At 47.2% G+C, this 25,414-nt stretch overlaps 1 protein-coding gene across 3 annotated transcripts in view; it reads left to right on the top strand.

Annotated features, from left to right (window-relative positions):
- The window catches only part of UBE4B (ubiquitination factor E4B), a 128,691-nt gene that overhangs the window by 39,821 nt on the left and 63,456 nt on the right, over positions 1-25,414 (top strand). For 2 of the 3 annotated variants that reach the window (XM_017346595.3, XM_008265943.4), the window contains exons 2-3: positions 1,983-2,169; positions 17,809-17,944. In XM_017346595.3, coding sequence (XP_017202084.1) covers positions 1,983-2,169; positions 17,809-17,944 — 323 coding nt within the window. The remainder of the gene's footprint in view (positions 1-1,982; positions 2,170-17,808; positions 17,945-25,414) is intronic. The other variant, XM_051858091.2, reaches the window with a different exon arrangement.

Genomic DNA, 25,414 nt, shown 5'->3' with positions numbered 1-25,414 from the left:
CCACCTGGCTCCTCAGTACATATTGAATCTGTCGTAAAAGCATATCATGTGTGCACTGGGTACTTACCAGAGAATGCAAATGAAGGTGTCCTCATGTTATTATAAAAAGTTTTGGCTTCGTAGACTCTCTGAGAGGGTCTAGTGCAACCCTAGAGGCCCTAGACTGGCTGAGCTAATGTTGAGAACCCTGAAGTTTGAGCCAGACTGCAAAAGGGCAGATTTGAGCTCTACTGCTTCCTAGTCTGGCATTGTGTCTAACCTCTGTGTGCCTCAGTTTGCTTGTGTGTAAAGTGGGCATAATTTAAGTACCTATCTCAATGGGTTGTTAGAAGGATTAAGCAGACAAATATCATGCTTAGAACAGTGCTAGAAGATAGTTAAGTGCTACCCAAGTTTTTAGTAAGTAAATAAAATGAGAGCTAATCATTTTCTTCAAGTTGAGTAGACAGTGACCAATCCAGTGATTGGGGTTTTCTGTACATTCATTGATTTTTTTTTCTTTTTTTCTTTTTTTTTTTTTTTCAGGGAGAGTGGACAGTGAGAGAGAGAGACAGAGAGAAAGGTCTTCCTTTTGCTGTTGGTTCACCCTCCAATGGCCGCTGCGGCTGGCGCACAACACTGATCCGAAGGCAGGAGCCAGGTGCTTCTCCTGGTCTCCCATGGGGTGCAGGGCCCAAGTACTTGGGCCATCCTCCACTGCACTCCCTGGCCACAGCAGAGAGCTGGCGTAGAAGAGGGGCAACCGGGACAGAATCCGGTGCCCTCACCGGGACTAGAACCCGGTGTGCCGGCGCCGCAAGGTGGAGGATTAGCCTAGTGAGCCGCGGCGCCGGCCCTGTACATTCATTGATAAGTATATTTGCAGCAGGTGCATGGGAGGGGCATCTGACCTCTCCATCAAGAATCAGGATGCTCTTGTTGTCTGGGAATTATACAGGGAGCAGACTGTCTGCGGTGTTAGAATGACAGTCAGGGTCTTAGTTCAGACGAGGTGGTCCCTGTTAGCATTTGTCACAGTAGAGCTTTCTCTTCCCCCTCATTCATGATGGAAAGAGTGCTTTGTGTCTCATCTCAGGCCCGCCTGGCGCCAGCAGCCTTCTCAGAACTGTGATGTTCTCTCTGCCTGGGGCAGCAGGTGGTCAGTGTGAGCTTAATGGCTGTGGAGATGTGGAGGAAATGTTCCTGTGATTGACTGGGCCTCGTGGCACCGGTCTGTCATCACTTGATAACTCAGGAGATCATGTGTTTATTGCAGTCAAGTGAAAAAACTCTAATCAGTCCTGCTGAAAGAGATGGTAAAATTTGTGTTTTTCTGTAACCTTTTTTTATTGTTTTAAGAATTTAATTGACTATTTTTTAAAACTCGTACCAATTTAAAGTGACCAAGCAATACAATTTTACTAAAACAACAGTGGGCTTTCATGTGTTTAAAACTGGAGAGTCGCAGTGTCAGTATAGGAAGTGCCATAAACAGGTGGCCAGGAAATTAAGATATGTTTTTAAAAAGCGAGCTGGGAGGGGCCAGTGTTGTGGCTCACTGGGTTAAGCCTCTGCTTGTGATGCTGGCATCCCATATGAGTGCTGGTCTGAGTCCCAGCTGCTTCACTTCTGATCCAGCTCCCTGCTAATGCACCTGGGAAGGCAGCGGAAGATGGCCAAGTCATTGGGCCCCTGCCACCCATGCGGGAGGCCCAAGAGTACTAGGCTCCTGGCTTCAGCATGGCCCAGTTCTGGCCATTGCAGCATTTGGGGAGTGAACCAGTGGAAGGAAGATCTCTGTCTCTGTCTCTCTCTGTCTTTCAAATAAATAAATAAATGCTTTTTAAAAGAAGTGAGCAGGGAGCCTGCGAGAACACCTCTCCAGTAGCTGCTCTTCTCAGAGTGTGATCGTAGTTGTTAAGCTCTAGGACGATAACGGATGTCTCCCTGTACAGCACTGGGTGCTGCTGCTTACTGATGGAGTGCTCTTTCCCCTCTCGTAGATTCGTCGGAGGCGCCTTGCACGACTTGCTGGTGGACAGACCTCCCAGCCGACCACCCCACTCACCTCTCCCCAGAGGGAGAGCCCTCCAGGACCTCCCCTAGCAGCATCAGCCCCCGGTCCCTCCCAGAGTCTAGGTCTCAATGTCCACAACATGACCCCAGCTACCTCCCCAATAGGTGCAGCAGGTAAGCTTTGGCTTCCTATCTGGGTACATGGGTGTTTCTAATCTCCACTTTGTGTTAAGATGCCAGTTTACGATGTTTTCATAACAGATTAAAAGGTAGTGGGTGGGGGCCAGTGTTGTGGCATAGTAGGCTAAGTCTCCACCTGTGGCACCGGCATCTCATATGGGCTCTGCTTGGAGTCCCGGCCGCTCCTCTTCTGATCCAGCTCTCTGCTGTGGCCTGGAAAAGCAGTGAAAGATGGCCCAAGTGCTTGGGCCCCTGCACCCCTGTGGGAGACCCGAAGAAGCTCCTGGCTTTGGATCAGCCAGGCTCCGGTTGTTGTGACTGGGGAGTGCACTTAGTAGATGGAAGACTTCTCTCTCTTCCTCTTCTGTAACTCTGCCTCTCAAATAAATAAATAAAGAAAAATCTTCTTAAAGAAGTTCTGAATTTATACAGAAACGTTTAAAAAAATAAAATGCAGTGGGTGTCAACTTTTAACAATCCTGCAAGTAGTAGCTTAAAGATTATTGCAGGATCTTTTGTTACTGTCCAGTCTCTTCATTTTGATAATCATCTGTTAAAATGAATTGTTTTCATTGCTGTAACTTTTTCTTTTTTAAACATCTGTTTGTTTATTTGAAAGGTGGAGTTGAGGGGTGGGGGCAGAAACTTTCATTTGCTGGTCCCCTGAATGGCTGCAGTGGCTGCGGCTCTGCCAGGCTGAAGCCAGGAAGCTGGAACTCCGTCCAGGTCTCCTGTGTGTGTGCAGGGCTCCACAGATTTGGGCCATCTTCTGCTACTTTCCCAGGCACATTAATAGGGAGCTGAATCAGAAATGGACCAACTGGGACTTGAGCCTGTGGGATGCTGATCTTAAAACCAACTGTGTCACAATACCAGTGCCATGTCTTTCTTTTTTCTTTTTCTTTTTTTTTTCCCCAAACAGGCTCAGGACTTACCTCTGGTGGCAAGGTGATTAAGACTGAATTTGGTTCTGCTGATTTTCTGAATTTAATAAATGCTACTTTTTTGAAATAAAATAATCTGAAAATGCAAGATTGAAATAATAATCAAATGGCAACCCTCTAATCACAGATTTCCTTGTTTTCATTTTGCATTTTCTTTAAATTTTCAGGGTATCACATTTCACCTGATGTTTTCTAATGATGTCGTTGACAACTATTTGACTATAATAAGAGGGAGATTTCTTTTTTTTATTATTATTATTATTATTATTTGACATATAGAGTTAGACAGTGAGAGAGAGAGAGAAAGGTCTTCCTTCCGTTAGTTCACCCCCGACATGGCCACTACGGCTAGCACTATGCCAATCCAAAGCCAGAAGCCAGGTGCTTCTTCCTGGTCTCCCATGCGGGTGCAGGGCCCAAGCACTTGGGCCATCCTCCACTGCCTTCCTGGGCCACAGCAGAGAGCTGGACTGGAAGAGGAGCAACTGGGACTAGAACCCAGCACCCACATGGGATGCCAGCGCCGCAGGTGGAGGATTAACCTAGTGAGCCACGATGCCGGCCCTGGGAGATTTCTTTATAATAAATGAGTTCATGGTTGGTAACCAGGACTTTCTGTGTTGGCCAGTTACACTGATTCATTGTGTATATTTGAAAATATCTTTTCTGAGTGAACTTTCCTATCAAACATAATCTTGTTGCTATTACTATTTTGTAATTTCTTAAAACTCTTGTTATGAAAACGTAGGTGCTAGGAGACCTGCATTGGTCATGATACCTAATGACTTGATCCTTAGTTCTAGTTATTTAACATCCTCTTCCTTAGCTTTCCACCTTGCTAGTTCTCTTTGTTGTTGATTTATTTGAGAAACAGAGTCCATCTGCTGGTTCACTCCTTAAATGCCTGCAGTGGCGTGGACTGTGCCAGCTGAAGCTGGGAACCAGAGGTGTAATCTGTGTGTCCCACGTGGATGCAGGAACCAGTTACTTGAGCCACTGCCACTGCCTCTGAGAATGTGCCTTTGCAGAGAGGTGGAGTCCTGAGCTGGAGCTAGGAAGCAAACCCAGGCGCTCAGCCACCAGACATGGATGTCTTAGCCCAAGTCTTAACTGTAGGGCAGATGTCTCTTCCCCATCTCTTCTTGATGTGGTTTTGTTTGTTAATTAAAAGTATTTGCAGGGGCATGTATTGGGCATAGTGGTTAAGATATTGCTTGGGACGCCTGCATTCCATGCCAGAGTGCCTGAAGTCAAGTCGTAGCTCTTCTCCCATTTCCTGCTTCCTGCAAAAGGGCACCCAGGAAGCAGCAGGTGATGACTCAGATCCTTGGGTCCCTTCCACCCACATGGAGACCTGGATTGAGTACAAGTGTCCTGGCTTCAGCTTGGCCCGTCCTGGCTGTTTTAGGCATTTGAGGAGTGAACCAGCTGATGGAAAATCTGTCTGTGAATCTCTCTCTGTGTCTTTGCCTTTCAAATTAAAAAATAAATAAATAAATAAAGTGGCATACCCAAGGATTAAATACTTAACAGTAAGGAAAAGTGAAAAAGCGTGGTTGTATTACTGAGGTTTTGTTTTTGTTTTTTTTTTACTGTGTGTCATTAAGCATCAAAATGGACTCTTATTCATGTGTATACAAATGCTTATTCAAAATTTCGTTAATTGTAAAGAGAAAAGTTTAGCCCAATCATCTGTTAGTAAACAACACCTTTGCTTGAAGTGTCTCCTGTTCCTCTTTGGGAAGCTGCAGTGGTCTGATGGTAGTGTTGGGGGGTTCAGCATTCCAGTGGTGATTGGATCTTTTCCTTATCAATAATGCTGTTTGTGTCACTGTGATCAGGCCACGCTGTGATTTCTGGAATTTGACCGGGTTATAGCCCTCTTTCACCTTGTCGTCATCTGGTTAAGCGATGGTCCTGGTTAAGTCCCACTCCCTCCTGCCTGCTTCATGCTCTGGACCATGGCTAGGGAGAAAGTCAGACCACGCTGCCGTGTTTCGCAGTCATTGTTGGGAACTCAAAGAGGACCTTAATACAGGCAGGCAGTTGTACCATGCTTTCCGGCTCATTCTCCATCAGCTTACTGATTGTGTATCTTACCCAGCAAAGCACGGCACCTCATTCTCCATGCCCACGCTCCGGCTCTCTATTTCGTCGAGAAAGCAAACTCAGGCAGAAGGGAACCTCTGCCACCTGTGTTATCTCGACCACCTGGCTACCTGCCTGCGTGTGTCATTCCTGTTGCGTGTGAATCATCCCTGCTCCTGTGGAAGGCTGGCCTGAGATCCTGTCCCTTGCAGCTACTCACACCCCCAGCTCCCTTCTGTCAGCTGCTTGATTAGATTTTCCATCTGATGTGGATTTGTTTTTTTTAAGCAGCCCTTATATATGCTGTTACAACTTCCTTTGTGGGAGCTTAAAAAAAGGAACACTTGAGAGTGGTTATTTTTTTTAAGATTTATTTATTAATTTGAAAGGTATTGAGACAGAGATTTCCATGTGCTTCACTCCTGAAATGACGCTCAGCAGCCAGGCTGGTCCAGGCTGCAGCCAGGAGCCTAGAACTCCATCCAGGTCTCCCATGTGTGTGGCAGAGGCCCAGATACTTGGACTGTTACTCTTTGCTTCCCCAGGAGCATTAGTGGGGAGCTGGATCGGGAGTGACTCCCTCTGGTATGGGCTGCCAGTGTTGCAGGTGGTGGCGTAGCCCCTTGTGCCACAACTCTGGCCCCCAAGAGTGAATATTTAGCCTAGTGGTTACGACACCTAGCATCCATGGCAGAATGCCTGGGTTCAGTTCCTGGTTCCACCTCCTGAATCCAGCTTCCTGGAGATGCATACCCTGGAAGGCAGCAGGGGTGGTCAAATAGGTGGGCGCTTGCCACTCAACATGGGAGACTTGGATTGAGTTCTGAACTCCCAGCTTTGCCCAGCTGATGATTGTGGGCATTTGAGGAGTGAATCAGTGGATAGGCATTCTCTTTCTGTCTCTCTGCCTCTCAAATAAATCAATACAGTAAAAAAGGAGCTCTCTTGATCTTACTTTCCCTGCCGTCTTCCACATACCAGGATAAGTACCTGGCTCCTGGCTTCGGATCAGCGCGGTGGGCCGGCCGCAGCGGCCATTGGAAGGTGAACCAACGGTAAAGGAAGACCTTTCTCTCTGTCTCTCTCACTGTCCACTCTGCCTGTCAAAAAAAAAAAAAAACTTTACCAATACTTAAAAAAAAAGTTTATTCAAGAGTTATATATAGAGAGATCCCAGTTGCTTCAAGTGCCTACCAAGCCAAGGCTGGGCCAGGGCCAAAGCCAGGAACCAGGAACTCAGTCCAGATCCCCCATGCGATTGGCAGGAACCCAACTACTTGATCCAGTAGCTGGGAAATTAGAAGTGGGATCCAGTGTTTGGACTGGAACCCAGGCAGTCCTGGATAGGATGTGGTCATTTTAGCCCATGTCTGAACTTTTAGGCCAAATCTCCACCCTCAAAATTGTTTAATTTTTACCTGAGAAAGGAAAATTATGCTTACTTTTGGGATACCATATAGTGTTTTGATACATGAATATATTGTGTAATGTCTAATTAGGATACACATGTGTTTCTTAAAGCATTTGACATTTTCTTACGGTGAAAGTATTAGAAATCCTTTCTTCTAGTTAGAGAAATACACAGCTTATTATGATGTATAATCGCCCTATGGTGCAATTATACATGAAAATTTCTTTCTCCTGTCTTACTATAACTTAGTCCCCATTAGTCAGCCTTTCCCCACCCCTGCCTCCTACTCTTCCCAGGCCCTGATAACCACTGTTGTATTTTTAACTTTTGGAGATGAACTTTTTTAGATTCTGCATGTGAGTGAGATCATATGGTGACTGCCTTCTTTGACTGAATGTGATGACCTCCAGGTTCCTCTGTGCTTTGCAGATGACAAGACTCCATCCTTTTTATGGCTGAATGTTATTCATTGTGTATATGTACCAGATTTTCTTCATTCATGTGGGTAAACACTCAGATTGTTTCTAGTTCTTGTTTTTTGTCAGTATTAATATAATAAAAATGGGAGTGCACATGTCTCTTTGACAGAGTGGTTTCATTTCAGTAGCGGGATTGCTGGATCTTATGGTAGTTCTATTTTTAGCCTTTGGAAAAACCTCCAGATTGCTTTCCACACAGCTGTACTAATTTACATTCCACCCAGCAGTGTGCAAGGGTTTCTCTTCTCTTTGATAACAGCCAAGCTAAATGGAGCGGTCATGGCTGTAACTTCCCTCCTTGAGGACTGTTTCCCTCTGTAGGCCCCCAGAGAAGACCTTCTGCTCTGTGCTGCTTCTGGGATATGGCTCAGAAACACAGAACCCACTCCCTCTGTCTGACTGCTCGTCTATACATTCGTGATGATAATTTAACTTAAAACTTTGCTTTAGCGTTGTTTGCCACATGGTCTCCACCTTGCTTCCATTCATGCGTTTGAGCACTTTGGAAATGGCTTCTTCTCCTGCTGGGCACTGCATTAGGAGTGGGCATGCAAAGGTGCCAGTGTCTTGCTTGGGGACCGCAAGGGCTTCACTGTGTGGCACCGTGCCAGATTTGAAAGAGCTGCAGAGGCTGGTGTCGTGCTTCACCAAGCACAAGACCTTAGCGGCTGGCTCTGTGTTGTTATTTTGGGAACGTTTTCCTTTAGGTAGGAGGGTCCTTCAGAAGTTCTGCAAAGTTGGGGTCGGTGTTTGGCATGGTGGCTAAGCCATCATTTGGGACACCCACGTCCCATATCGACCTCCTGGGCTCCTATCCTGGCTCCACACCCAATTCCAACTTTCTGCTAATGCAGACCTTGATAGACAGCAGCTGATGGCGCAAGAGTTTGTATTCCTGCCATTCACGAGGGAGACCGGGATTGAGTTGCCAGTTCTTGGGCATTTGAGACATGAACCAGCAGAAGCAGCTTTCTCTCTCTCTCAAAACTTTTTTTTTTTTTTTTTTAATGTATTTATTTGAAAGGTAGAGTTACAGAGAGGCAGAGCAGAGCCAGAGAGAGATCTTCCATCCGCTGGCTCACTCCCCATATGGCCCCAACAGCCAGAGCCTGCCGATCTAAAGCCAGGAGCCAGGAGCTGTCGGGTCTCCCACGCAGGTGCAGGGGCCCAAGCACTCGGGCCGTCCTCTACCGCTCTCCCAGGCCACAGCGGAGCACTGGATTGGAAGTGGAGCAGCTGGGACTTGAACTGGCACTTCAGGCGGCAGCTTTACCTATTACACCACAGCATCGGCCCCTCAAAACTCATTTTAGAAGTTTTTTTTTTTTTTTTAACGCATATTTATTTCTTTGAAAGGCAGAATGACAGGGAGGGAGAGAGCTCTCCAGTCTTTTGTTTCACTCCTCAGCTAGCCACACTGACTGACCTAGGCCAGCAGAAAACAGCAGCCTGGAACCCCACCTGGGTCTCCCGTCTTCAGCTTCTTCCCAGGTTCAGTTTCAGGGAGCTGGGTCAGAAACAGAGCAGTTGGGACTTGAACTGATGCTCCAAACTGATACGCCTGCAATGCAAGCCATAGCTTAATAACCCACTGTGCCACAAGGCCAGCCTGAAATAATTTTTTTTAAAGATTTATTTATTTGAAAATTAGATATACAGAGGGAGAGCGAGAGAGGTCTTCCATCCATTGGTTCACTCCCTAAATGGCCACAGTGGCCGGAGCTGGGCTGATCTGAAGCCTGGAGTTTTTTCCAGGTCTCCCATGTGGGTACAGGGACCCAAGCACTTGGGCCATCTTCTACTGTTTTCCCAGGCCATAGCAGAGAGCTGGATCAGAAATGGAGCAGCTAGGACTTGAACCACCACCCATATGAGATGCTGGCACTGCAGGCAGGTTTACCTACTGTGGCACAGTGCCTGCCCTGGAATAAAAATTTTTTAAAAGAAAAAAAAGTTTGTGCAAAATGGAGTTTACTTGGATGGGAGTAAAGTTATGAAATCCATCCATGCCAGTCAGTGGTGTTCAGAAGGTTTTTGAAAAATGTGTGTTATGAAAAAAACTATGCATGTGTTTCAATATGTTCTGCACTGAAAGAAACTTATCATTTAATCCCATTACTTCCACTCTTTTGAAGTCCCCTCATAGTTGCCTGATTGAAAAGTGTACCCTGGTGAGAATGTAAATTAATCTAGACTTTCTGCAAAGCAGTGTGGAGGTTCCTGAGGAAAGCTGATTGATGCCCGTGTGCTGGAGCGATTTCTGCACTCCCAAGTTCATTACAGCATTATTCGCAGTGGCTGATGGGAAGTTACCTTCGTGTCATCACTGGAGGAGTGGGTAGACAGTGTGATGGGAAAGCTACAGGATACACTCGTCAGCCTTAAAGACAGAGTTCTGTCGTTTGTGGTGAGAGTGACCCTGGAGGACATTATGCCACGTGAAGTAGGCAGGCACCGAGGGACAAATGCTGCACCGTCTCCTTTCCGTGTGGGACAGCAGCCTGGTGGTTAGAGGTTTTGGCGTGGGGGTGGCACAGAAGTTGGTTAGATAACAAGAATAAAACGTGCACTGATCTTTTGCGCTGTGAATTTTTTATAATTTGTTTTTATAAAACAAGATTATTAATGATTTACTGAGTACTGTAAATTCAGGCAACCTTCATCTAATATGTATTTATTTAAATTTTCCAGTGTGTTAGGTAGGTTCTGTTTTAGGCCTTATTGCTTCAGTTTGGTGCCTTAAAAACTCCTGTCAGATGGTAACGATTGTGCAGAGAAATGGAGCTGTATGTTTGAGTAAATTCTGCCAGGAGAGGATACATCTTTTTTTTTTTTTTTTTTTTTTTTTTTTTTTTGACAGGCAGAGTGGACAGTGAGAGAGAGACAGAGAGAAAGGTCTTCCTTTTGCCACTGGTTCACCCTCCAGTGGCCGCCGCGGGCGGCGCGCTGCAGCCGGCGCACCGCGCTGATCTGATGGCAGGAGCCAGGTGCTTCTCCTGGTCTCCCATGGGGTGCAGGGCCCAAGCACTTGGGCCATCCTCCACTGCACTCCCTGGCCACAGCAGAGAGCTGCCTGGAGGAGGGCAACCGGGACAGAATCCGGCACCCCGACTGGGACTAGAACCTGGTGTGCCGGCGCCGCAAGGAGGAGAATTAGCCTAGTGAGCCGCGGCACTGGCCTTTTTTTTTTTTTTTTTTCCAAGATTATTTATTTATGGGGCTCATGCCATGGTTCACTTGATTAATCCTCTGCCTGCGGCGCCAACATCCCATATGGGCTCCAGGTTCTAGTCCCGGTTGCCCCTCTTTCAGTCCAGCTCTCTGCTGTGGCCCGGGAGAACAGTGGAAGATGACCCAGTTGCTTGGGCCCTGCACCCGCATGGGAGACCAGGAAGAAGTACCTGGCTCCTGGCTTCGGGTCAGCGCAGCGCCGGCTGTAGTGGCCATTTGGGGAGTGAACCAAAGGAAGGAAGACCTTTCTCTCTGTCTCTCTTTCTCACTGTCTATAACTCTACTTGTCAAATAAATAAATGAAAGAGATTGTTTATTTATTTGAAAGTCAGAGTTACACAGAGAGGCAGAGAAAGAGAGAGAGAGATTGAGAGAGAGAATCTTCCATCCGCTGGTTCATTCCCAAATTGGCCTCAATGACCATAGCAGAGAGCTGGATAGGAAGTGAGCAGCCTGAACTCGAACCAGTGCCCATATGGGAAGCCAGCACTGCAGGCGGCTGATTTTCCCACTATGCCACAGCGTCAGCCCCTACATCATCGTTTTAATTACATTTCAAATTTATTTTCATTTTTTATTAGAAAGGCAGAGACAGAGATCTTCATCCACTTGTTTATTTCCCAAATGTCTACAACAGCTGGAGCTGAGCAGGCTGAAACTGGGAGCCAGAACTCAGTCTGGGCCTTCCCCTTCCCCATGGGTAGCAGGGACCCAAGTACTTGAGCCATCACCTGCTGCCTTCCAAGATGCACTTTAACAGGAATCAGGATTAGAAGTGAAGGAGACGGCGCCGCGGCTCACAAGGCTAATCCTCCTCCTTGCGGCACTGGCACACCGGGTTCTAGTCCCAGTCGGGGCGCCAGATTCTGTCCCGGTTGCCCCTCTTCCAGGCCAGCTCTCTGCTGTGGCCAGGGAGTGCAGTGGAGGATGGCCCAAGTCCTTGGGCCCTGCACCTCATGGGAGACCAGGAGAAGTACCTGGCTCCTGCCATCGGATCAGCGCGGTGCGCCGGCCGTGACGGCCATTGGAGGGTGAACCAACAGCAAAGGAAGACCTTTCTCTCTGTCTCTCTCTCTCTCACTGTCCACTCTGCCTGTCCAAAAAAAAAAAAAAAAAAAAAAAAGTGAAGGAGCCTGGACTTGAACCAGGTACTCTTTGGGGTGCAGATGTCCCAAGCACTATTATTGCTGCACCAAATGCCCAGCCCCCCATTGCTGTTACTTTATTTTTTTTTTTAAGATTTATTTTGTTTATTTGAAAGGCAGAGTGACAAAAAGAAAGAGATCTTCCACCCATTGGTTCACTCCCTAAATGGTCACATCTTAAGGGGCTGGTCCAGCTCAAAACCAGGGACAGGAATTCCATCCAGGTCTCCCGTGTGGGGGCCGGGGCCCAAATCTGCTACTGCTTTTCAGATGCATCAGTGGAGAGCTGGATCTGAAGTGGAGCAGCTGGGATTCACTGATTCTCCTCTGTGGGATGCTGGGATGTCCTTGTCTCAGGTGCTGGCTTAATCCACTGTGCTACAATACAGGTCCCCGGTTTTGACTCTTTAATGAACATCACTATTGCTCACTGTGGTTCTTCTGCACTAAACTGTCTGGCTAGGAATGCTGTCAGGAATGCCAGGTCCTGACTGCCATCTGTCCAGTAATTGATGGCTACGTTACGATCCCTTCCCCCTCCTTCTAGTTGGGATCCAGCGTGGGTAAGAAGCCCTCTGGAGCTACAGGCTCAGGCAGCAACCCAAGCATGGGCAGGAGCCCTGAAGGACAGCGAGGCCCCTGGTCTGGCTGTGTTCCTTTGCTTTTCCCTTCTATGTTTTATTTCTCTGAATTGTAACAGTTGTGTCCTGGCCTGTTCTGGCCTGGCCTGCTGAGTCTCAGTGGCCTAGCCTTTTGGCCAACAAACAGGTGTGTTGTATTAGTGTGGGTGTCATGCTTATTCCCACAGTCACTCTAATTATTTTGCAGACCTGCGCTGTGTAGTGCTGGGAATCAGTTTCCGGTTTTGACCCTGGGTTCATCCTCTCCCTTCCTTTTGTGCTAACTTGGCTCTGTAACCTCTGCTGTGCTCGTCGTTTTCCCAGCTGCCTGCTTCGCACCCTGAACTGCCCACTGGCCAGCATTCTGGCCCCGGGGGCCTGAGCTGCGCCACCGGAAGCTTCATTCCCTTGGTGAGGCTTCTGAGTATAGCAGAGGCAGGGGAGATGCCGCATGGGAGAATGGTTTGCGTCTCAGAGGGTCCCTGCCTCTGGGAGCTCGTGGAATAGCGGAGGAGATGGGAGGGCGGGCGTGTCCACACCAGCCCAGCGCCTTCCTTGCCGCCTGTTTCCTTGTAGTCAAGTCTGAGGGCTTCTGTAATTAGGTTCTACCTTCTTCGTGCCACTCCTTGTCCTGGTTTTCAGAGCATGTTCTGTGTCATGTCTCAGTCGCCTCACTTCAGAGGGCCTAGAACCCACAGAGATTGTGCCACGCATTCCACTGTTCGTTTTCTAAAATCTTTATTTGAGAGGCAGAGGGACCAAGAGAGTGGTCCCATCTGGTGATGTACTTCTCAGATGCCCTCAGTGGCCAAGGGCGGGGTGGGCTGGGCCGAAGCTGGGGACTGGGAGCTCTGTCCAGTTCTCCCGTGTGGGTGGGAGAGACTCAGTCACTTGAGCTGTCCTGGTTGCCACCCAGGGTCTGCATTAGCAGGAACTGCTCTCGGGCATTGAACCCAAGCGCTTTGATACGGGATGTGGGTGTCTGAGCTAACACCCACCTCCATTCTTAGAGTAGTATGTGTTTGTCTTAATTTCTGTTGCTCCCATCTCCCAACTAGAGTCTAAGGGAAGAATTTATGAGAAACCATGCTTTGAAATCTTGGGAGGCACAGGGCTTTCCACCTTTACTGACACGTTAGCAGCCCTAATGAGGAGCCAGTGTGCCTCACCTCTGGCAGTGATAGGCTCAGGTCCCTCTGCCTCACAGGGACATGGGACTTGGTGTCCTAAAGAAGGATGGACAGTGCCATTTTGCCTCTTGACTGTGAGCAGTTATGTCAGGTGACACTGTTGGGGTTCCCTGGTCATGGTAGGTGACTGAGACCGCTCGGCGCTGGCCTGGGCAGTGCCAGCCGGGCAGTGGTGTCTGGGTCAGTCTTTTTTTGCTTCTGGCATCTGCGTGTGCGGCTCTGAGAGGGAAGATGCATCACAGAGTGCTGGGGTTTGCTGTGAGAAGTCTGCAGACCCCCAAACTCCGTGTTTCTCCACGGAGCAGGCTGCTCTTCTCACGTGCACGTGTGCGTCCTTACGTGACTCCCTCTTTGATCTTGAGGAGAGGAAGCCTCTATCTCGCAAATGCAGACTGAAGCTAATGTAGGTCCTTGGTTTTCCCGTCCCCATATTTTAGAAACCATTGTCCTGTCCTGTCCTGTCCTGTCCTCCCCTCCCCTTCCCTCACCTTCCCTCCGCTCCCCTCCCCTCCCCTCCGCTCCCCTCCCCTTCCCTCCCCCCCTCCGCTCCCCTCCCCTCCCCTCCCCTTCCCTTCCCTTCCCTCCCCCCCTCCGCTCCCCTTCCCTCCCCTCCGCTCCCCTTCCCTTCCCCCCCTGCTCCCCTCCCCTCCCCTCCCCTCCCCTTCCCTTCTCTTCCCTCCCTTCCCTCCGCTCCCCTCCGCTCCCCTCCCCTCCGCTCCCCTTCCCTCCGCTTCCCTTCCCTTCCCTCCCCTCCCCTCCCCTTCCCTATTTAGTAAATATAAATTTCCAAAGTACAGTTTATGGATTACAGTGGCTTCCCCCCCACATAATTTCCCTCCCATCTCCCGCTCCCTCTCCCATTCCATTCACAGAAACCATTTCTTTTCTTTACCACTTTGAGATTTCGTGTGTTTGTGTTTACTCACAATAATAGAATGCTTTCACAAGGAAGTTAGCTGCTGTCCAGATATTTCCGTATGTTCCCTGGAATCAGATAAGTTCATCATAAATAGTATTGGGGGGGAAGAGTTGGTATTGGCCAAATAAAATGCGAATATACTTTGTGTTTTCCAGCATATGCTAATCCTTTAACTTAGTTCATTGTCTGTGTCTATGTAAATAAGCTTTAGAATTTTAATTAATAGGGTAAATGATTCATTTTATAACTTTTTTTTTTTGACAGAGTTATAGACAGTGAGAGAGAGGGAGAGACAGAAAGGTTTTCCTTCTGTTGGTTCACCCCCCAAATGGCCACTACAGCCAGTGCTGCACCCATCCTATGCCAGGAGCTTCTTCCTGGTCTCCCATGCGGGTACAGGAGCCCAAACACTTGGGCCATCCTCCACTGCCTTCCCAGGCCACAGCAGAGAGCTGGACTGGAAGAGGAGCAACCTGGACTAGAACTCGGGGCCCATATGGGATGCCAGCGCTGCAGGTGGAGGATTAACCAAGTGAGCCACGGTGCCGGCCCCTCCTTTTATAACATTTTAAGTTTTGTTTCTATAGTTGTTTAATATTCAATATTGTGGGGCCAGCGCTGTGGTGCAGTGGGTTAAGCTGCTGTCTGCTGTGTTAGCATCCCATATGGGCACTGGTTTGAGTCCTGGCTACTCCACATGCCCCGGTCAATGTCTTTGCCACTCAGCCAAACACCTGTCCATGGACAAGATCAAATCACCTATCCTTCTCCCCCACACTTTACTGATGCTTTAAGGTCCATTTTGGCAATTCTGTACTTTGATTTATCTTAGAAGTTAGCAAGTGTGTGTGCCCTCGTGTGTGTGTGCCGTGTGTGTAAAAGAGAGACTAGAACAGGTCCTGTGTGAAAAGTTAAAAATAGGCCATTGATCTGACTTATGCCTGAAAGGGGAGATTGTTCAGAAAGTTTTCCTTTAAAGTTCTGGCTTTCCACACAGAATGTATGAATTTTCTATAAAAAGTTGTTTTTTTTTTTTTTAATCTATTTTATTTGAAGGTCAGAATTACAGAGAGAGAGGGAGAAGCAAAGAGATGATCTTCCATCCCCTGGTTCATTCCCCCAGATGGCTGCAGCAGGAGCCAGGAGCTTCGTCTGGGTCTCCCACATGCGTGCAGTGGCCCAAGGACTTGGGCTTTCTTCCACTGCTTTCCCAGGCACATTAGCAGGGAGCTGGATTGGAAGTGGAGCAGCTGGGACTTGAACCAGTGCCCATATGGGATGGCAGCTTAACCCACTGTGCCACAGTGCTGGCCCCAAGAAGTTCTTATTGGTCATGAAAATTTAGACACGTTCATCTTTTAAGTGTGTAAGCTTGTTTTATGACGCATTCTTGTTCTACCATCCACGCTGCTTGTTTTCCAGTTGGGATACCAAGGAAGAGAACAATTCTGTCCTGTTTTTGTTTTTGTTTTTTAAAGATTTATTTCCTTATTTTGAATGCCAGAGTTACAGAGAGGGAGAGACAGAGAGGGATAGCTTCCATTCTCTGGTTGACTCCCTAGATGGCTGCAATGGTCAGTGCTGGGCCAGTCCAGAAGCCAGGAGCCAGGAGCTTCATCCAGGTCTCCCACGTGGGTGGCAGGGACCCCAACACTTGAGCCACCTTCTGCTGCCCTTCCCAAGCCATAGGCAGCAAGTTGGATTAGAAGTGCCATAGCCTGGACACAGACTGTTGCCTCTATAGGATGCCAGCTTTGCAGGCAGCAACAGCACCAGCCCCTCTGTCCATGCTGTAACCCTTGAACATGCAATGAGAGAAGAAAGAATCCATGATCCTGGAAAGTCGGCTTCCTGCCCCGGCTGCTCGAGGGGAGTAGGGGTGAAGACAACAAGTGGGTGCACGTGGTTTGAAAAGGGGGGAATCTTGTACTTTTGCTTTGATGCGTTTTTAGTCATGGTAATTTAATTTATATTCTAGATAAAGTCAAAAAGATAATCAGTTATTTCAGAATTATCTTTACGTTATATGCTTTGAATGTTTTAGTGGAGCCTTCATAGGAATAGTGGAAATTTAGTTTCCTGTTTCTCTTGTATGAGTCCTGAACAGGTTTTAATAAGAATTCCTATTCTTCAAGAAAAAGAAGCATTGAAGTGTGGCAAGTTTACTTTCATAGAATGATGGTAGTTAGTAGTTGTTTCATCTACAACTGCTGGTTCAGGATTTTTTAATTTTTGTCTTGAATATATTGTCTCGTTCCTCAGAGAAAGAGACAGAGAACACTTGCAAATGCCTGGCTACACATTGCTTTTGTTGTTGTTGGTAATAAGGTAGTTAGAGAGTTAAAGTAGTTCTAAAAATGCTAGGAGGCTGCCCCACGTCTTATCCAGTTCTCTTCTAATGCAGCAGATTGTAGCCAGAGTGCTTGGGTCCCTCCACCCATGTGGGAGACCTGTGTGGAGTTTCAGGCTCCTGGCTTCGGCCTGGCCCAGCCATTGTGGCCATTTGGGGAATGAACCAGTGGATGGAAGAAAACTCTTCTCTCTCTAACTCAGTCTTTCAAATGAAATAAATAAGTCTTTTAAAAAATGCTACAAGGGGCCAGTGTTGTGGTGCAGCCGGTCAAGCCGTCACTTGAGACACCAGCATCTAGAATGGAGTGCTTTTTGGAGTCCCAGCTGTTCCAGTTCCAGTCCATCTGCTTGTTAATGTGCCTGGGAAAGCAGCAGCAGATGGCCCGAGTACTTGGGTTCCTATCACCCATGTGGAGATCTGGATGGAGTTTCTGCCTGCTGGCTTCAGCCTGATACAGCTCTTGACTATTGCAGGCATTTGTGGAGTGAGTCATCAGGTGGAAGATTCTGTGTGTGTGTGTGTGTGTGTGTGTGTGTGTGTATGTGTGAATGTCTGTCTGTCTCCTTTTCTATTATTCTGACTTTCAAAATCTTTTTTTAAAAATGCTATGGAAAGCATGACTTTAAAGACCTCGGTGAGGACACTGCTGTGTGGAATCACCGGCCCCTGTCGTGGTGGCTGAGTTTTACTGTGCCGGGAGCTCTGTGGGGACAAGGGCAGCGACAGTCTTGTTATTTCTGCCTGAATGTTCGGGCAGCAAACTGGTGGCTCCAGGTTGAAGGACATTGCTTAGTTAAGACTGTTTGCATTTTTCCCACACTTGAATATGAAAATTTCAGACATACAGTGACATGGAAGCAGTTGTGCTGTGAGCAGCTGTGTGCCCACCTCTAGTTCCTGCCATCTGCATCCTGCTGTACTCATTTCATCACACGTGTCTATCTCTTCATCAATCTGTTTTACTGTTGATGCATTTCAAAGATTTCCCGGACTATCCCGTTGTGTTTCGGGACCAAAGTTTGAATTGGTGGAAAAGAGGTAACGAGGAGTCAGTTTTAGATGTCAGAGGTATGCTGACAAGTTGTGATCCTTACTAACGTTCCTATGATTTTGACATTTTTTGCAGCGTTTGATGTAATCTACTGGACATTCCGCAGTGGCTGAGAATCATGATGGTGTGAATGCAGACTGTGCGTGTTTGCTGTCGCTGTTGCAAACAGCCCGGGGCTCACTCTCTCCTGTATTTTCTGTAGGAGTAGCCCATCGAAGCCAGAGCAGTGAAGGAGTCAGTTCTCTGAGCAGCTCGCCCTCCAATAGCCTTGAAACGCAATCTCAATCTCTCTCACGTTCCCAGAGCATGGATATCGATGGTGTCGCTTGTGAGAAAAGGTAAAGCGAAGCCGATTTTCTACTGTGCTCTTCTACTTTCGGAGAGGGAGGAAGCTCCGCTCACTTCAGTCCAGTAGTCTCAGATGCCAGCCCGGAGACCCCTGCCAGGCCTTAGCTTCACAGCCACGTTCATTACAGTCTTTGTATTATTCTGAAAAGTTCTTTAGGTAGCTTTCCGTGTTTATATTTTATGAAATCATGGCATAGGAGGTAAAGCAGTCTCTTTCATATCCTAGTTTTGTAAATACAACATTGGAAAGCCTCCTCGAAGTGTACTGAACAGTGAAATGTGGAAGCGTGGACACTTTGAGGCAGGAAGGCCAGTACTCTGCTGGCTCCTGAGGACTGGGGTCCTATTCAGAGCCCACTCCTGCTGCAGGTGTGCTGGATCGGGTGGCAGCGTGGCCGCACTGTTGATTCTACTCTTCCCTGGGCAGGTGGGACCTGCAGGCTCCACCTCGTCTGCTGGTGTCCCCAGGGCAGGTGGATGCAGGATGCAGGAGACTGTGAAGCACTCACGGGTGCGCATGTTGAGCTCCAGCCCTTGGTGGGATGAAGCTGAGATCAGACATGAGGCAAGAATTCAGGAAAAGATCAACTAGAAAAATCATGTATTCTGCAGCATAAGAATAATTTTGTTTTTATTTTTGCTTGGGGTAGAGGTTTTTTGTTTTTGTGTTTGTTTTCTTAAAGCTGAGATCTCACAGCAGCTAGTTAACTTTTGTATGCGTTTGGGATCCAGATTTACACTTGGTGTAGTTTGGAAAGACTTAAGCTAGCAATTGCCGTGTACGATCAGCGCAGACCCATATAATGCCTTCAGAAGGCAGAAGCGGACACAGATCATTTAAATCTTCAGAGAATTTTCTTACAAGAAATAGTAGTTCATGGCCAAAAGTCACAAAACACTCTGGAGAGTAAGTCACTATGAGTAAGACTCACCAAAACCCTAACAACAGAAGTACCCTGCAAAGGTCTTTGTGTTCTGGAATTATCAAATACAAGATGCAAAGAAAGTGTGCTTAAATAACAAAGGGAATTAAAGAGGCAGGCATTTGGCACTGGGTAAAGACACCCATGGGGACACCTGTGGGTATCTGAATACCTCATTCAAGTCTTGGTTCTGCTTCTGATTCCAACTTCCTGCTAATGCACACCCTAGGAGATAGCAGGTGATGGCTCAAGTACTTGGGTCTCTGCTGCCTTCATGGGAGATTGGACTGAGTTCCAGGCTCCTGGCTTTGGTCTGCTACAGCCCTGGCTATTATGGGCATTTGAGGAGTGAACCAGAAGAAGCAAGATCTGTCTCAGTGTCTCTCTGTCCTTCAAATAACTGAAAAAGAGATAAGTAGTTTTGTTTTGTTTTTGACAGGCAGAGTGGACAGTGAGAGAGAGAAAGGTCTTCCTTCGCCGTTGGTTCACCCTCCAATGGCCACCGCGGCTGGCGCACAACACTGATCCGAAGGCAGAAGCCAGGTGCTTCTCCTGGTCTCCCATGGGGTGCAGGGCCCAAGCACTTGGGCCATCCTCCACTGCACTCCCTGGCCACAGCAGAGAGCTGGCCTGGAAGAGGGGCAACCGGGACAGAATCCGGCACCCTGACCGGGACTAGAACCTGGTGTGCTGGCGCTGCAGGCGGAGGATTAGCCTGTTGAGCCACGGCGCCAGCCAAGATAAGTAGGTTTTTAAAAAGAATTAAAAACATAATAGTCAAGCAACTGTAAAACCAGCCAGGCACATTTGGAAAAAAATTATATACAATATCTAGAAGTGAAAAGTTCAATCAGAAAACTTGATATGAGTTAAATAATAGGTTAGCTATAACTGAAGTGAGAATTGACAAATTGAGGGAGCCAAAGAATTATCCAGAATGCACTTACAAATAGAAAAAGAGAGAAAAATATGGTACGTCATAATGTGCAGGACCAAGTTACCACGCATGCAGAGGTTCCTCAGGATGTTTGTGGAAATGTATATAATGAACAACTACCCATGAATTTCAGAAAGTTTTACACCAAAATAAACTTATCTTTTTTTTTTTTTTTTTAAATTTTAAAATTTGAGAGGCAGAGAGAGGACAGGGGATTGGGAGAAGGGGAAAAACAAGCAGAGGAGAGCTCCCATCTGTAGTTTATCCCCCCTTCCCCAAATGCCTGCAATGACTTGTGCTGGCCTGGGGCTGGAGCCAGGAGCCAGGAGCCAAGAAAGCCATCCAGGTCTCCCACATCCCACACTGCCTCCCAGGGTCTGTGCTGGACAGCAAGCTGGAGCTGCAGCTTGGAATTAAATCCAAGAACTCTGATGTGAAATGCAAATGTCTTGACCACTGGGCTAAACACCCACTTCTAAATTTATCTTTTAATTTCATTTCCTCTGGGCTTTCTGAAGCCCCCTCATATTTGCAATATCAAGAGGAGAAAATAGAGACTTGGAGAGATTTCCTCAATTACTCTTGCTCCATGCTTTTTCCTCTGCTGGTTTGGAAGTCATTATCAAAGAGAGAATTTTTTTAAAAATGCGTTTACCAATTTGAAAATCAGAGACAAAGACAGAGACAGATCTTTCAACTACTGTTTCGCTTATCAAATGCTCACAACAGCTAGAGGTGGGCTAGGCTGAAGCAAGGATGCTGTAACTTAATGTGGATCTCCCACATGGTTGGCAGTGACCTAAGTACCATCACCTGCTGCCTCCCAGGGTGCACACTAACGGGAAGCTGGAATTAGAGGTGGGGCCAGGCCTTGAACCCAGAAACTCTGATACTGGATGGCAGCATCAATCTTTTTTTTTTTTTTTTTTTTTTTTTTGACAGGCAGAGTGGACAGTGACAGTGAGAGAGAGACAGAGAGAAAGGTCTTCCTTTGCCGTTGGTTCACCCTCCAATGGCCGCTGCAGCCGATGCACTGCAGCCGGTGCACCGCGCTGATCTGAAGGCAGGAGCCAGGTGCTTCTCCTGGTCTCCCATGGGGTGCAGGGCCCAAGTACTTGGGCCATCCTCCACTGCACTCCCTGGCCACAGCAGAGAGCTGGCCTGGAAGAGGGGCAACCGGGACAGAATCCGGCGCCCCGACCGGGACCACCCGGCGCCACTAGGTGGAGGATTAGCCTAGTGAGCCGCAGCGCCGGCCGCAGCATCTATCTTAACTGCTGCACCAAATGCCCACTCCAGGGTTGAGATTTTTTTTTTCTAGAGTTGATAAATAATCTGAATCCTCATATTTAGTGTGTGTAGCAAATCCCAAATTAGAGAAACAAAGAAAAATTTGCACCTAGACATTTTATAGTAAAATTGCACAACACTAAGCCACAGACTTTTTTTTTTGACAAAAAAATTTTTTTATAGATTTATTTATTTCAGAGGCAGAGTTAGATAGGAGTGACACTGGATCACTCCCCAAATGGCCACAGTGGCTGGAGTTGGGCCGATCCAAAGCCAGAAGTCAGGAGCTTCTTCTGTGTCTGCACGTGGGTGCAGGGGCCTAAGGAGTTAGGCCATCTCCTGCTGCCTTCCCAGGCACATCAGCAGGGAGCTGGATCAGAAGTAGAATCTGAAATCCATGCATATGAGGGGTGTTTAAAAATTTTGTGAAAATGCATGTTATGCAAAAGCTACACATGAATTTCAAAATTTTGGCCACTGAAATAAACTCAATTTGAAATTTCATTTTCCATGAACTTTTTGAAGTACTTCCCTGTTATTTGGGCAAAGGGTAAAGAAACTGGCTAACTTTTAGATTGTGACTTAAGGATGTTTGCTAATATTTCAGGAGTCACCATTGAAAGATTAGCAGTAGAATACTGTGGTTCCCTGTTATCTTCAGATGTGTTAGAAGACCCCTAGTGGATGCCCGAGACCCTGGGAAGGGCTGAACCCTGTGTGTGCCGCCCTGTGTCACCTAGCAGCGGGGATGGCTTCTGAGAAGTGTCTCACGAGCTAATTGTGTTGTTGTATGAACATCCTGGATGACTACATCATCACTGCACATTTATGATCACCATCATAAATGTGATCTAAAACTGACCAAAATGTTCTCAGCACATGACTGTATTTTTGTTTTCTTTAAAAATTATTATTATTATTATTATTATTAGTTTTGAAAGGTAGAGAGAGAAAGAGAGCTAGAGACAGACGGACATGTTGACAGAAAGAAAGTGCTCCCATTTGCTGGCTCACTCCTGAAACGCTTGCAGTGGCTGGGCCCAGTGGAGCTGGGTAGCTGGAACCTACTCCAGTTCTGCCAGGTGTCCTGTGCGTCTGTATTACCAGCAAAGGAGTCAGAAGCAGAGCACCAAAAGCAGGCGCTCATCGCGTGTGGGCAGGGGTGTCTGCACCGCAAGGCTGGTCACGCCCTGCTGTATTTTCCTGTATCCCCCGCAGCATTGCCGCACAGCACTGGAGTGAGTCTGTCTTCGCAGGCTCCATGCTGTGTGTCTCCTTTGCAAACTGGTCTTGTACTTCGGGCTATTCTAAGTAAACAAGGATTACTTGAAATAAGCACTGGGATAACATTGACAGCAGATCCGATCTCTGAGGCGGCTGGCTGCTGAGTGATGAGAGCACACGGTGTGTGCTGGGAGAAGGTCTTTCATGCCCCAAGTGGGTGGGGAGGTCCAAGATTTCATCAGGCTCGTGTGAAAATTAAAGCTTAACAGATTGTTTATTTCTGGAATTTTCCAGTTAATATTTTTGACCATGGGTAACTGTACCTGCAGAAGGTAAAACGGCAGATAATAGGGGACTGCTGTGTCTTCCAAACCCATGAGGGAAGAGGATGGAACAGAGAGATTGGGGTGAGGATGGAGGGAAAGTAAATCAATTCAAAGGGAATAAAATAAAAATTTTAAAAGACAAATAGCACAAAATAAAGTGGTAACAAAAACCCAGAATATGTCAGTGATCACAATAAATTGTAGTTAAAAGTCAAAATAGAACCCAGCAATTTATTGAAAACAAAACAGATCCGGCTTTATTTTTCTTTACAGAGGACATGCCTGGGACGTTAGGGCAGAGAGAAATTAAAAGGAAGGGGCCCGTGCTGTGGCATTGAGTTAAAGCCACTGCCTGCAGTGCCAGCATCCCATATGGGCACCAGGACTGCTCCACTTCTGATCCAGTTCCCCGAGAATGCAGCAGGGGAAGCAGCAGAGGATGGCCCCAGGGCTTGGGCCCTGCAGCCACGCGGGAGACCCAGAAGAAGCTCCTGGCCCAGCCCCTGGCTATTGCAGCCATTTCGGGAGTGAACCTGTGGATGAGAGATCTCTCTCCCCACCTCCCCCTACCCCACCTCTGTTACTGTGCCTTTCAAATAAATAAATCTTTTTTAAAAAGGTCTAAAGGGAAGATTGAAACAGGCAAACACTAGAAGAAGATTAGGGTAAGGGTATTAATAAGTTAGACTTTCAGGCACCAAGAGTTACTAGAAATAAGCATTCTGTAATGTTACATGTCTAGTTATCAGTAGAATGTTAACAGTTTCAAATGTCTATATACTTTGTAATATAATATCAACATGTAATAAAGCAAATGCTGCAAATATTACAAGAAACTGACAACATATGTAACAATGGGAGATTTTTTTAACATCTGTTTTACCTGACGGTAGGTTAAGGAGAATAAACATGAGTAAGCACAGACAAATTAACAGCATGGCTAACAAGCCTGACCTAACTGAAAGATACAGAACTGGCACCCTACACATGGAAAATATACTTTATTTTCCAGTACTCATCTGTCAAAAGCCTGAGGAGTCAGAATGAGACAGGTTATGTTTTCTGACTAGTAGTACATGATGTTAGAACATTAAGATAGACCTGGCTGACGCCGAAGCTTACACTAGGTTAATCCTCCGCCTGCGGCGCCAGCACCCTGGGTTCTAGACCCAGTCAGGGTGCTGGATTCTGTGTGGTTGCTCCTCTTCCCGTCCACGTCTTTGCTGTGGCCTGGGAAGGCAGTGGAGGATTGCCCAATTCCTTGGGCCCTGCACCCGCATGGGAGACCAGGAGAAGCACCTGGCTCCTGGCTTCGGATTGGCACAGCGCCGGCCGTAGCGGCCATTAGGGGGGGTGAACCAAAGGAAGGACCTTTCTCTCTGTCTCTCTCTCTCTCTCACTGTTTAACTCTGCCTGTCAAAAAAAAAAAAAAAATAAGATAGACCTTTTTTTTAATATTTATTTATTTATTTGACAGAGTTAGACAGTGAGAGAGACAGGTCTTCCTTCCGTTGGTTCACCCCCTGAAAATGGCCGCTACGGCTGGAGCTATGCCAATCTGAAGCCAGGAGCCAGGTGCTTCTCCTGGTCTCCCATGCAGGTGCAGGGCCCAAGCACTTGAGCCATCCTCCACTGCCCTCCCAGGCCACAGCAGAGAGCTGGACTGAAAGAGGGGCAACCGGGACTAGAACCCGGCGCCCATGTGGGATGCCGGCACCACAGGCAGAGGATCAACCAAGTGAGCCATGGCGCTGGCCCAAAAGATAGACCCTTTTTTTTTTTTTTTTTGACAGGCAGAGTGGACAGTGAGAGAGAGAGACAGAGAAAGGTCTTCCTTTGCCGTTGGTTCACCCTCCAATGGCCGCCGCGGCCAGCGCACTGCAGCCGGCGCACCGCGCTGATCCGATGGCAGGAGCCAGGTGCTTCTCCTGGTCTCCCATGGGGTGCAGGGCCCAAGCACTTGGGCCATCCTCCACTTCACTCCCTGGCCACAGCAAAGAGCTGGCCTGGAAGAGGGGCAACCGGGACAGAATCTGGTGCCCCGACCGGGACTAGAACCCGGTGTGCCAGCGCCGCAGGCGGAGGATTAGCCTAGTGAGCCGTGGCGCCAGCCAAGATAGACCTTTAAAAACAGTTTGACAACTTTAAATGCAGGCCAGTTCAAAGAAAATCTGAAAGTATCTTGAACTGAATAATAAAATATTACATACCAAAATTTCCTTACTGTTATTGAATTGTTTCTTAGAGCAAGATACGAAGCTTTACACATACTAGAAATGAATGAAGGAAAACAGAAAACTAACAGAGAATTCTGAGAACAGATCTTTTCTGGAACGCTCTTCCCTGGTTGTGGCTGTGGCTGGCCAGGCCCACCCAGCTGAAGCAGGAAGTGGCTGCTCCCTTAATTGCCTTTTCTCTGCTCATTTGTATTTCATTTTCCCAGAGCATTTATCCTTTAATATATGTTTTACATATTGTGTTTATTCTCTAGCTAGGATATAGCTCTCTGTGGTAGGGTTTTTTGTTGTTTGTTTGTTTGTTTTTAGTGTCTTGTTTATCTAAAACAATGCCTACACGAATGGGCATTCAGTATCATTTGTAATTGAAGAGAATTCTATGAAAAATTAGTATGGAAAGTGCATATAAATTTCAAAATTTGAATGAAAATGAATTTTGTAGAAAAACATTATTCTCCCCAAACTGACTCAAGGAGAAAAAACTGAAATAATCAAAAGTTAGAGAATAAATTTGAGTCTGTAT

This window comes from Oryctolagus cuniculus, chromosome 7, assembly GCF_964237555.1.
Source record: "Oryctolagus cuniculus chromosome 7, mOryCun1.1, whole genome shotgun sequence".
NCBI classification, from domain to species: Eukaryota; Metazoa; Chordata; class Mammalia; order Lagomorpha; family Leporidae; genus Oryctolagus; species Oryctolagus cuniculus.
Note: the sequence above shows the minus strand (reverse complement) of the source record. Positions and strands in the feature narration are given on the sequence as shown.